The sequence below is a fragment of the Cynocephalus volans genome, chromosome 1, assembly GCF_027409185.1.
Source record: "Cynocephalus volans isolate mCynVol1 chromosome 1, mCynVol1.pri, whole genome shotgun sequence".
Lineage (NCBI taxonomy): Eukaryota > Metazoa > Chordata > Mammalia > Dermoptera > Cynocephalidae > Cynocephalus > Cynocephalus volans.
The window spans coordinates 189,988,273-190,001,947 of record NC_084460.1 but is presented as its reverse complement, the minus strand read 5'-3'; the positions used below and the strand labels follow the sequence as shown (position 1 = coordinate 190,001,947).

Genomic DNA, 13,675 nt, shown 5'->3' with positions numbered 1-13,675 from the left:
CTGATCAGAAGTGTCACAGTGCTGCTCTTTAACTCTCTAAGTTTCTCTGGCTCGTGAAGAGAAGACAGTCCACCCCAAAATCTTTTTTTTTTTTTTTTTGTCGTTTTTTCGTGACCGGCACTCAGTCAGTGAGTGCACCGGTCATTCCTATATAGGATCCGAACCCACGGCGGGAGCGTCGCCGCGCTCCCAGCGCAGCACTCTACCGAGTGCGCCACGGGCTCGGCCCACCCCAAAATCTTTTTATCTTAACACACAGTCTGGGGTTGTGACTTTGACTCCAGCTCGGGGCATAATTTCAGGTGGGCTTCCCGGGCTTGTCTCTTACCTGCACGAAGGAGGCTGTGTGTTGGGCTGTCCTCATCAGTCTCCTGTTTCATTCAGGCGTGTACACAAAGGCAAGATGTCCCCTGCTGTGTGTGTGAAGTCGTGTGGGAGCCGTCACCATGTTGGTTCCCATACTTGCTGTCGGCCCACCACCAGCTCAGGTGTTCATCCTGGTCAGTCTACCTGGCCAACGGGGGCAACAGGCCCCCTTCATTTCAGTCCTGAGAGCCTGAGATGTACAAGTTAACAAACAAAATGCCCCATTCTTCTGGCCACACACTAGGAAGTGTCCAGGAAGAATTTTGTGAACGTGGGCAATGAGTAGATGGCCTCCTGCCTGCAGCCTGCGGCGGCCTGGCTAACCCAGGGTGGGCTTCTCTCCTTCCATCCCGGGATGCGGGGGTGGGAGGAGTGAACCTAGGTCCTTTCTCCCTCATCTCTCAAATTCCCAGTTGGGGGCTGATGTGTCATTGGCCACTGCAGGCTGTGGTGATTTCCCTGGGCCCCGGCTGGTCCAGCTGGCAGGCTACCACACATGTCGTCAGGTGGGACTGTCACAGCAGCAGCAAGTCCTATGTCCAGCCCCTGCCCAGCTGGTCTCGGTCATCTTCACAAGAGGAGCCTTGAAGCAGATCTTGTCCCTGGGTCGTAGCCGGGGCCCTGGGCTGCACTGCCCCCATGTGGACACCCCACCCCCTCTGGAGAGAAGGCTCTCCATAATCTGTTCATTTTCCCCTTGGTCGGGGTCATATCTTGCCCAATCATATTTTAATAGATAAATGCTTAGAATTTCCAAAAGTTTCAGTGTTTCTAGTAAAAGTGCTATTCCAAGGCATACTTTTAAGCACATGAGCTGAGGTTCTGCGCTGCCTGCTGGGCTTTCCCCCGCCTCCCTTTCCTCCTGGTGCTGGTGACAATGCCCCTGGAGCTGCGGCTCAGCAAGGCCCAGGGTGTTTGGGCCCATATCTTCAAAGTGGCTGAGTTCACTCCAGGAGCAGGTGCTCAGGGTGAGCAACGGGGTGCAGGAAAAAGTAGAGCTAACGTTTATGTTTACTTTTTATCTTGTCATTTTTAATTCTTGTTTTTACATGTTTCACAATGTGAATAACAGACATACAACAAATCCTCTGTGGGTTGTGTGTGTGTGTGGTGTGTGTGGGGTATAGTGTGTATATGTGTAAATTACTCTTGTGTATACAGTCAGCCCTCCATATCCGAGGGTTCTGCATCCATGAATCAATCAACTGCAGATCAAAAATAATGTGTTGAAAAAAAAAACAATAAAACATAACAATACAAAAATAAGATAAATATAAATTTAAAAAATAATACAGTATAACAACTGTTGGCCTAGCAAGCATTTACATTGTATCAGGTATTGTAAGTGATCTTTATATGATCTAGAGTACGCAGAATGTGCCTCAGTTACATGCAGATACTGTGCCCTTTTATAGCAGGCATTTGAGCATCTGCAGGTTTTGTGGTCCTTGGGGCTCCTGGAACCAGAGGGATGACTATATACATCTCTGTGGGAAGTTATGTCTTCATTTGACCGTTAGGTTGTCATCTCCCTGGAGACAGAAAGGACTTCTGAACCTTGTTTCCTCACTGACATGGTGCCTGGGGCACATCCTTCAGACACCAGTTCCCGAGCATGCTCTGGTCTCAGCACTAAAGCATCTGTTGCCTGGGGCATTGTTGGCCCTCCTGGCTCCCATCTGCTCAGGAGCAGACAGTGGGCTTCTGCAGGGCCCTGCACTGCTCCAAGCCCCACAGCGCCATGCTGTGCAGAGTCAGGTTTCCACTGCTACTGAAGAGTGGCAGGTGTAGCCCTCAGGAACCATAGCTCTTTGGGGTCCTCATTTGAGACAAGCTCCTTAAAGCATGGAGATTTACCTCTGGCCCTGGAAATTTCGCCTGGTTCTTCTCTCCGGAAGAAGCCGCTGGGGTCCTGGTGAGGTGGGTGGGTGGCCAGGCCCTGGTGACCACCATGGCTGAGGCCCACCCACCAGGCCCCATTGCTTGGTGATGACTCCAGCACCTGTGGCCCTCCACCCCTCCTGGGTGTCCTGAGGTGCTGCAGTGCCTGGGGGAAACAGGTTCTCACTGGCCTATCTTTTTATTTATTTATTTTAAGCACACAACACCAAGATGTATCTCTGCCTCATAGAAAGCCCACCATGTGCCTAGACAAGCCTGAGGCTGCAGAGCTGTCCCCCACGTGGTAGTCGGCCTTGCCCTTCCTTAGCAATGTGGCTTTCCAGCGGCCATGGCAGAGAAGACATGGGTTCAGAACTGAGCACCAGCAGTTACACGCACCTTCCGGGAAGTGACACATGTCATTTGTGCACACTGACTTCCAGGGGGCAGGGATGTGTGTTTCTCTCAAGTGCCCAGAGGAGAGGAGGGCTGGGCGTCGGTGAACAGTGTCGTCTCTCCCACGAGCTCTGTATTTTGACCTTTTCAGAATCATCTTTGTGATCTTAGCTGACAAAGTTTGTATTCTCATTAACTTTTCAAATATTTAAAATAATATAACTTTTGTGCGTGGCTTATACCTTCTGCTTATTCAAAGTCCAACTTACTTTCCGAATAGGAGCTGTAAGATGATATTATAGTTGTGAGGGAATTTCCCTGCTTACCTTACTAAGTAGACACTTCACCTTGAGTGGTTGTAATCCAGGTGATAGATTAGGTATGTAAATAAGTTAGTGTCCTAACAGAAATCAACTATTTGATCATTGAAATTAAAGCTTTAAAATTTTTAGTACTTGACATATTTGAAGCAAGTAGATTTCCTTTGTGAAATACATAATCTTCTTTGCCTAATGAAAGACACTTGCAGTCATGATTATTTCCAAGAATGAACATGTTAAGAAAGACCGAAAGTCCCACAGAAGTGAATACCTGATTGCCCTTCACAGAGGAACTGGAAGCGTGACCTGCCTGGCTAACTCGCTCACGGCCACCCTGTCTCCAGACGCTTCAGCTGTCCCCTGCTCCACAGCTCTCACAGTGGCCAGCTGAGTGCCAGGCTGACTCCAGCATACTTGGGGTGAAGTCCAAGGAGAAAACACTTTGGTGTGTTTGGAAATTGAGAGTGAGGCTTGGATAGAAAAGGCAGGGCCTGCAAGTAGCCTGGTGCATGATGACTTATGTCTCTTTTTCACCTGTTTAGTTTGATGTCATCTGGTAACTCTGCTTTTTATCTTTTTAACAAAACAGGAGATTTCCTCTGGAAGAGATCCCACTGGACGAGAAAGAGGCAGCCCAGTGGCTTCATAAATTGTACCAGGAGAAGGTAACATGCTTGGCTTCCCTTCTGGGCACTGGTCTCCTGGAGAGGTTCTCAAAGAGTAGCTAGGAATGGCAGGTGGTAACCCATGGATTTTCCTCTGGAGACGGGGGACCTTGAAGTTCTCAAGTACTTCTGATCCTTCTTTTCTTTTTTCTTAACTTTTGAGAAATGAATGAACTAGAGAAAAGTATGAAGGATAAGATCATGCTTATATAACCATGGCTGATAACACTGTATCACATTTGTTTCACTTTTCATGTAAAACAAATTATAGATGTGTAACAAACATATCGTAGACGTACAATGACTACTTATATAACAAAGACAGTGCAGATAACATTAGAAGATGCTTATGAAAACCACTCTCAGTCCTATTCCCATTCCCCCATAGTGTGCCTCACACCAACACATACTTTCAGTTTATTTTATACACACAAATACATAGGACGTTAGGTTTCCACTTTCAGCATTGCGGGAGACTGGATAACCAGAAAGTCCTTCCAGTGTATAACGAATGTCCTTTTAGATGCATTGATGAGCTTTCAAGAAAATAAGAGAAATCTCTAGGGACCAAAAAGGGAGGTGGAACTGAAACCGGGTGACAAGCCTGTGAGCTGCTGCTGCCATGCTCTGCTCATGGGATTCGCTGGACCCATAGCCCAAAGCCTTGAGTTTCAATGCCGACATGGACCCAGAAGAGCAGGGTTTGACCTCATTCAAGGCAAGAAGTTAGAACTGGAAGCTGGGGCCCTCATGAAGCTGGGATCCTCTAAGAGGTTGATCCTCAGAAAGGTCAAACTAAAAAAAGTACCTACTAGCACAGGAAAGTGACCTTGAAGCTTGCCTTTCTCTTCTTGGGTTCAGAAAAGTCTGCCCTGGTAATTCATAATTACAGGCCTGCCTTCAAACAGGTTTGGGGTTTGAATTTATACTAACAACATAGCCAAGAGATTAACATAAAAAATGGCTCCAGGTGAACCACTCTAGAGCTCCTGACAGAAACAAAGGCAGAACTGGAGGAACGACCCCAACCTGGTGTGCTCGAGGTTCACACAGATGAAACTTGGCCAAAGATGAGCTCATAACCAAAATACAGAATATTTGGGGGGGGGGGAAACAAACCCTGTCCATTGTAGGTAAGGGACAACGGACAGAGCAAACAGAAAAATTAAACCCTCCAAAAGAGACCTGATGGAACTATCAGACAGAGGACTGATAGGGTCAGATGGAAACTAAAATAAGTATGTTTAGTGATTAAGCACAAAATAAAGAATTGAAAATAAGAACAAGACCTATGGAAAAAATGAGAACGATTGAGACAAGCCGAGTAGCACTTTCAGGCATGAGAAATCTGGTCACTGATGGTAGAGTCCTAATGAAGAGATTGAACAACAGATTGTATACAGCTGAAGAGAGGATCAGTAACCTGGGAGATTTTAAGGAAATCATTCAGAATGCAGCCCAGAGGGAGGGCACGTGACGAGGCACAGTTGTCGAAATCGACGAAAATACAGTTTCCATCAGGCTCTAGAAGTCCTGAGTAGGATAAATAAAAATAAATCCACCCACAGTTCTGAAACTGCAGAACACCAAAGACAGTGGGCAGACCTGAGAATAACCAGAGAGGAAATGCACACCGCCCAGAGGAATGACCACTAGGTTGGCATTAAACATATTCAGCACAAACCATGTATATATTAGGGTCTCCTCTGCATGTCTTATGTATGTTTTATCCTCTTAACAATCATACACATAATCACACACATAATCACATACTTGGGTGCACATTTGTTACACACACACATTCTAGAGTAAACCTAGAGAAAACAGAACAAAGAAAATAATAAAAACAATAGCAGAATTTATTTAAACGGAAATCAAAGCTGCAGAAGAGCACAAAATCTGCACCCAAAGCTTTTTCTGTAAAAGTCTTAATAAAATAGAAAACCCTGGGCAAGACCGATTAACTAAAAAACTGATGAAAGTAATAGGAATAAAAAAGGAGACACAACCAAAGAGCAGAGAACAAAAATGATATAACAGTGGTATGACTGACTGTATGCTCATGTATGTGAAAACTTGGATAAAATATATAATTTCTTAGAACAACATAACTCTCTCAAGATAAAGAAAATGTAAACAAATTAGAAACACAATGTGTGTGCATGATGTAGACTGTAAATAACTAGATAGATTCTGTGCATACCAGGTTGTAAAGAAAAGCGCATCTCTGAATCTGGGTCAAGTTTAAGTTTGAAACTCTTACATGAGTGACATTTGCAAGCAACAGTGCTTGTTCAGCAAGAAATTAGAAACAATCAAAGTCTATTATTAAGAAATAGTTACATTGTATATGTGTATCCATTTGATATAACAATTAGAATTAACTAAATCAACACACACTTGACACGGCTGAATCTCAGGAGTACAGTATGTGAAGAAAGCAGGCTGCAGAATGCACACGGCCGACGCTGCTCACAGGAACCCGCAGAGCGTGCATGCGGTGCTGCACGTTACTGTCTGTGCACACCCACCGAGTCAGGAGGGTGGTGACCCTGCAGGCGAGGGGAGCACAGCCCTTCTTCTCTGATGTCTTGCTTTCTAGAATAATCTGAATTAAGTGTAGCAAATGACAGGTGTTGACATAGCCCATCTACTCGGGTATTTTACTATTACTTGTTATGTTTTTCTATAGTATATAAATATATAATAATATAACATTTTCAATTTTTTTCATGTCCCTGTTTTTTAATTTACATTGGGGACATCATACTGTCTGTACACATTTTTTTCTTTTTTTAGCCATCATTATTCGTGAGGTCTGTTCTCACATAAATAGATTTGATTCATGCCTTTGAATGTGGTGTGTCATCCCGCCGTGGGATGATCCCCTGTTAGTTATTTGTTTAGGTTGTTTCCCACTCCTAACAAGAAGTGTGCCGGGTATGAGGTCACAGTGGCTCCTGGCCACTCAAGGGCAGCTGGTGTCTGTCAGCGGGTTGGATGGGGCTGTGAGACAGGGTGTTTGTTAAGCATCCCACACACCATTTTTATATAATACAAACACAACTGTAGAAAATTGACTGCAGAAAATAAAATAGAAAAAAATAAAGACATGACATGCCACTCTCCCAGATAATTTACATGTGAATCTTTCCAAACTTGGTCCCGTACACACATATTTTTAAACTTAAATGGAATTGTATGGTACTTTAACCTCTTCCGTCAAAACATGTAAACTGTCATGAGTGCACTTCTTTGTCAACACATAGCCCTGTCACCACATGCAATAGCTGCAGAGAATCCCATTGTGTTAGGCGGTGCTCTCAAAGCCAGAGCGCCCACCGTGTCCACTGTGGAAAGTGCCTGCCCAGCATCACCTGCAGGAATCACTATGGCCAAGCTCCACCCCAGTCTTCACCCAGCTCCTCCCAACCCCATCAGTAGCCTCCTTGGCCAGGCCAGGAACCTGAGGAATGAGAGGTCACAAAACTCTCTGTGGCCAGTGCAGCGGGCAATGAGGCATGCCCAGGTTTGTGCCCAGGCCGTGGGAGCCACGCAGGTCATGGCCACAGCCCTCCGCTTGTGAGAAATAGTGGGGTGTGAAGCAGGGTGTGACACGGGTGTGATGCAAGGTATGACGCAGGTCCACACCGGGCACTCACGCACTAGGTGCCGTCTTTGTGTTTATAGCTTTGCTCACGTGACTGATGACTTTCCTAGGAGACTTCCTGGGTCAAAAGTTGTACATGTTCTCAAGTTCTTGATACAAGCTGCCAAAGACTCCAGAGCAGTAATTCCGCGTCATCTCCTACCTGCACTTACGAGATTTGCCCGCTTCATGTGGCACCTTTTTTAGGTGGAGTCACTTTTTGTTGCCAGCGACTTTCTCCTGCATTAAGAGAACGGCATGTACAGACCACCCTGTTCTCTCTCCTCCTCTCAGGATGCGTTACAGGAGACCTACAACCAGACAGGCACATTTCCGGGGCAGCAGTTCAAGCCCGCCAGGAGGCCATGGACCCTCCTGAACTTCCTCTGCTGGGCCACCATCTTGCTCTCTCCTCTCTTCAGCTTTGCCTTGGGCGTCTTTGCAAGCGGATCCCCCCTCCTGATCCTGACGTTCCTGGGGTTTGTGGGAGCAGGTAGTGGACACGATCATAGCAGATCTCAGTGTGGGGGTTTCACTGTGTGCCACCCATGGTGCCCAGGATTGACACTTGTGGTGGTGGCCCTGCAAGGCAGGGACTTGGCAGTTCAGACCTCAGGGGAGCCAGGAGCCTTTCACGCCTCTGGCCGCTGAGCCGCAGGGTCCTGAGAGGGTCCTGCAAACCTCTGTCATACTTGGGATCTGAAGGTCTAGCCAGGACACGTTCATTGTTCACACTGCCTGTTGACCCTCAGCGACTCCCCACTTGTGCCTGCCCTGAGCACAGTGCTGGTACCTGCTGGGACTCATCAGACAGCCTGGGGTAGATGAGGGTGCCCAGCACATATCTGTGCTGTGACGCCAGGCACCTGCCTGTCCCTGTAACCGTAGATGGAAGGACAATCCATGGACAGTGCCTGGTAGTGCTCCCCAGCCCCTTCCAGCTAGGTCAGCTCCTCCCTTGTCCCAGCTTCCCCTGACAGGAGCATGGGCAGGAGGGTCCTGAGAGGCAGTGACCACCATGGACAGGACGTGACCCTGCTTAAGCCTGCTTGTGTCCTGCTCATCCATCTCTGGCACTTGTGGGGGCTTTGCAGGGCTGGTCTGTTACAGCCCTCCGAAGCCCTCCTGCTCAGACCAGTCAAGGAACAAGAGGCGGGTGGGTGGGCAGGGCACCCCTGACCCAGCTGATTAGAGAACGCGGCCCCTGACCTTCACCTTGTGGCATTGCACCCCTCACCCCTGCTGAGACCACAGGAGGAAGGGGGGTCCTGAGAACTGCCCCCCCGGCCACCCTACCCCTGAGCTCACTGAGGAGAGGAGCCCACCCACTTCCTCCGGGATGCTGACCAGGCTGCCGGGAAGGAGGGGCAGGGCAGAGGGTCCATGCCAGAGGAAGGGAGCCCCCCGCCCGTGCTTTCTCCTGCGTGATGGCAAAGTAATCAGCCTAACCCCGTCTCTTTTTCTCCTGTTTTCAAAGCTTCCTTTGGAGTCCGCAGACTGATAGGAGTAACTGAAATAGAAAAAGGCTCCAGCTATGGAAACCAAGAATTTAAGAAGGAATAATTAACGGCTGCGACTGAACACACATAACCTGACGGTGGTATCCAATTAACTCAATTAAAAACAGAACAACACACACAGAGCAGAGGAGAAAAAGACATTTAGAAACTATTTTTCTTATTACCTGGTGACTAATATTAACAAATAAAACTTGAGCCAAGAGTGAAGAACTTGGAAGACCCACTGAATGGAGATGGTCAGCCTCCCGCCGGCCCAGGGCCAGCTGTCTCTGAGGGGTCATTCATGGCTGGGGGCAGTGGCTCCTGAGCCAGGTGGTCTCCAGGGACAGATGAATGGACACCGTGACTCATGAACTCTGCTTCCAAGAGGGAGCCTCTGGCTGCTTTCTCTTCTTAAACTTAGATCAAATTTTTTGGTTTTTTATCAGTTATTTTAGGAACTTGACCTGGCCCCTCACCTCCTCCCCTGCATCCCCAAAAAATCGTCTCAACGAATTTTCTGCTGTCCTCTTGGAAACGGACTGACTGGGTCGCGGTCCCCCCACCCCCTCGCTCCCCTGAGAACCTGCTCATCTGCTATGCTTGGCTCAGCCTTTGCTTCTAGATGGGGGTGGGGGACCGTGGAGAAAGTTGTCCAGTGATAAGCACATCCTGAATGTAAGTCAGAGGTTCGCAGCAGATGCACCTTGTCACTCTGCCATCCTCTGGGGCTGGCTGAAGCGAATGCCCCATTTTATTTTCTAGAGCATCGTTTACCCAGTTTCCTACTCAGCCCTGTGTGTAAATACCTTCACTCTGTTTTTAAAGTAAGCGGCTCCCTGAGAACTCAGTGAAACCTGGGGTTCTTCATGCCCCAAATCTCCTCTTCCCTCTCTTCCTCCTTGCGAGGAAGACTCCATCATCAGACTCCAGTCCCTCCGTGCTGGATGCTGGGGAGCGAGGTCACACGGCCACTCCCCAGCAGATCAGGAGTCCAGATGGAGGGCTGGGGGCTCGGAGACCTCAGGCAGCAGCCTGCAGGACTCTGTAGAGTGCTTCTTAAGAAGTGGGGTCACCATCAAACCTCTTTCTGTTCAAGGTAGCTGGAGACTGTGGATCCTAAGCTTGTTGGTTTTTAGAGATTTTATTTTTACTAGTTGATCCGTTGCCGGTTCTCAACTTTTGGATGGAAGCGGAGGTGGGGTGTCTCTTCCCCTCCCCTGCCCTTCCAAGCTGTGCCCATGTCCTGGGGAGGGCCTGCTCTGTCCAGGCAGGTGCCCGGCTCCCCTCCCCATTGCTGGGCCGGGCTCATGCCCTAGCAGTGGTCCCTTGGCCCATGGCCCGAGAGGGAGGTGCTGCTCCCTGTGGCACCTCTAATGCACGGCCTGGCTGGGACGGGGCGCCGGTGAGGGGCAAGGGGCGGCAGGAAAGTCCCTCCTGCAGCCCAGCCGGATCATTACGCTGTACACCACCTGCATTTAGCTTTTTTCTTAAACTTTCGACTCGCTTTTTAAAGTCGCACTCCCCTCATCTCTCTTAGCGAGGGAAAAAGCGGGTGTTATTTCTGAGGAATGAGTATTGTAAGCAGCGCTCTGAATAAGGTGGGTTGAGTTTTCTAGGAAAAAAATGGAGGAAAGAGGCATGGAAAAGATTATAAACTAAACTGAGCTAATATTTATGCATTGGCCCTGTGCGATCTGGGCAGCTTTGCTGAGACAGCACATGATCCTTTCTGACGAGGACACTACTGAATGCTGCATGGTTACCACGTTGAAGGCAACGGCACTTGTTCACGAGTGACAGTGACCGAACATGATTCCTGGAGAGGTTGAAGGGGTAAACGAAACAAAACATAAACACCCGTTTAAATGCTTCTGTGTCAGAAGGGTACCCCCCTCTGTCCCAGAGCTCAGCTCCCTCCTGCGCCCCACTGGATGAGCAGCCGCTGAGACTTACGGTGTCTTTGAGACTTACGGTGTCACCAGCTGCTCACCTCTCTTCACATGTGTTTAGAGCTGAGTCAGTCACTAATTCACTAACGCCCAAAATCTTAGAGTTGAAGGGTACTATCGTGCACATACATGACCTGGAAAATACTAATTTAGATCTTTTGCTATTTAATTAGTAGTTCTTGTTTCCCAGAGAAGTTCCCTCCCTTTGAAATTAATATATAATGTGTAAGTTCTGTGTTGAGTCACTGCGTGAGCTGTGAAGGATCCTAGACTGAAGTAGAGATGGAGACCAGGGAGTAGGTTTTAGCTCGTGATTTCCCTCTGATGTAACAAATTAAGCTCATGCATCTAAATACGGAGTCCTTAGAGAGCAATAAAAACTGCACCGTGAATGTTTGGGGTTTTTGGGGGGGTTTTTTGTTTTTTTTTTGGAGTGGGTAGATTTTGCTTTTCACCCACTTCAGAAGGAAAGGGAGAGGAGAGCTCTAATTTTCTAAATTAAATTAATAAATCCCAGAATTGTGCTTTTCTTTTTTCTTTTTCCTTTACACCCTACTGCTAAGCTTCATTCAGTACTGATGTCATGTCCACACTCAGGCTGAATGTTCGGGCTGAAGCAGCTTTGCAGCCCTCAGACAGTCCGTGCTGGTTGCGGTTGGGGTGAGGGGACATTCTAGGCCTGGAGTCGCTGACGCCCACCATGCTAGGTCCTGGGTCCAGGCTGAGGACAGGGAGAGGTGGCTGGCCCTATTGCCCAGGAGCTTCCTCCAGAGCCAGACCCCCACTGGAGCTCCACGGGCACCTGGCAGGCCCAGCTCCTAGCAATAGTCTGCTGGGATGGCCACAGACCAGCCTGTCTCTGGGCTCAGGCCCAGGCCCAGGGGCCATGGGATGTCCTGCCCATCTTCCCGAGGGCTGCATGCACTGTCTCATTGCCTTCCCACGCATGCATCCTGGCTGTGCTTGGGGAGTGGAGTCTGGGTTGAGGGCCTACCCCAGAGCCCGCTCACCAGCAGACATTTCTGATATTGTGGCGAGTTGGGTGGAGGGTTGTGGTTCTCTTGGCCCCCTCTGGGGAGTTCCAGAGGCTTGTATGATGTCTGTGGCATTTCATGGTGCCTTTATGGAGCTACCAGCACCTAGGGACTTTCTGGCTTTTCTCTTTGAGGTCTTTCTGTTAGCATTATAAGCATGAGCACCCACTAAACGCAAGTGAGCAGACACCAGAGAAAGACTTAGTTGGTCGGCAGGGAAAGCGTTTGGTAGATTTGAGGACATGGCATGTTCCTCCAAATGAAGGCTTGAGGAGGGTTTGAAATGACTGCTCACTGATAAGACTTTTAACCCCGAGAAAGATAGGAAGCTGGATGTTGGGATCTTGGTGGCAGCATGCTGGAGGCACAGCCCCACGTGAGGTGCTTTGAAGGTCCCAGTCCCCAAAAAGAACAGGGCCTGGTTGAGATGAGCTCTGAAGATGTAAACCACTAAATAATAACAAAACAGCAAAGTAAGCAGCACTTTCTTATAGAAAACAATGCAGACATCATTGATCAACTCTGAAAACCTCCACCTTGTCTGTCCCTGTTTCTCCCCTTCTGTGCACCACGGCATGAGAACCTTGCCTCACACTAACATGGTCCCGGTTACTGAGCATCAAAGCAGAGCTGAAGAGAAAGTAGTGGCTGGACCCGCCACACATTGCGCATGTGGTTGGACCAGCCACGCGTTACACTCTCGTGCAACTTGAGAGATGTCTTGAGGCCTCCTGTGACTACCAATTTGTGTCAGATTTGGGGTGAAGAATAAGTGACTTTTTCTGCATGTTGCTTTGTCTCTGCCCGAGACACTTATAGGACAAGCCAAATATAACTTTTTCAGCCCTGCGGATTTTCATCTGAATTGTTCACCCCCATGCATAAGCCCGTGCTGCGAATCTCTCACCAACAGCACGCTGCATGCAGTCCCCGGAATGTGGCACTCAGTGCTCGACGGTGTGACATGGCTTCTAACCCTCCTGCAGTGTAGCTGGGCTCAGGGTAAAATGGCGAGCCTGAAACGCCTGCCTGTCTTCTTTCTGGAAAAAGCATGTCCCTGGCCCACGTGCCTGCCCCCTTCTCTAGTGAGCCAGCCCCCAGCAAAAGTGAGCCGCTCCAGAGCACCTTGCGCCTGCGCGCAGGACTGGCCACCGCTGACTCGGGCTCTGATTTTGTCCCATAACCCTGCTGTCAGGCTTGTCAGGGTGGATGCAGACATTAGACTCCATAGTCTTGCATATCACAAAAACACAGGCACAGTTTTGTATAAAAGATATCACACCGTGATCTGCTTGATTGAGTGAGATGGACAAACATGAATCAAGTTTTTTTATGAGCATTTCCGGCTTATTAATTCAGGGGAAGTGATGGTATTCTTACCACCCGCTCTGGAAATAAACTGACAAGAGCACTTTCAGGGATCCTAGGAAGCTACCAGAGAAGATGACATCAGTCAGCAGCAGCACACTCCTTTAAAATAATTGAGTTGTTTTAAAATTTTAGCTTTGTAATGACAAATCACCTGGAGCTTTCTTTTCTCATTAACTTTTCAGTTTCTTAAGCTTTTGCAAAAGTCTTCGGACAGAAGTCGAACTGTGAATGAGACACTGAAATGCACTAAATTGTATTGAATTAAACTGGGGTTACTTGACACCATGAAAAAATGCATCCGATGCCCTTGTATTTATTGTCTCAGAGTTGTATGTGTGACAATCAAATGTGACTTTCCTGAAAGCCAGGAAATTCAACTGACTTCTTAACCATAAAGATCGCCCACAAGTACTGTAACTGTAAATGAAAATATCTCTCTGGAAAATCCGCACAAACCATTGACTCGAGTGCAGGTGGCAGACATTTGGGGTTCTTTTCTGTCATGGAAAACTTGCTACGCCTGACGGTTGGCCAGTTTCCAA

At 48.2% G+C, this 13,675-nt stretch overlaps 1 protein-coding gene across 4 annotated transcripts in view; it reads left to right on the top strand.

The window, feature by feature from the left end:
- Nucleotides 1–13,428, top strand: part of AGPAT3 (1-acylglycerol-3-phosphate O-acyltransferase 3) — a 116,965-nt gene extending 103,537 nt beyond the window's left edge. For all 4 annotated transcript variants that reach the window (XM_063092124.1, XM_063092130.1, XM_063092141.1 and 1 more), the window contains 3 exons: nucleotides 3,553–3,628; nucleotides 7,572–7,770; nucleotides 8,755–13,428. In XM_063092124.1, coding sequence (XP_062948194.1) covers nucleotides 3,553–3,628; nucleotides 7,572–7,770; nucleotides 8,755–8,840 — 361 coding nt within the window. In that variant the 3' untranslated portion in view covers nucleotides 8,841–13,428. The remainder of the gene's footprint in view (nucleotides 1–3,552; nucleotides 3,629–7,571; nucleotides 7,771–8,754) is intronic.
- The last annotated feature ends 247 nt before the right edge of the window (nucleotides 13,429–13,675 follow it).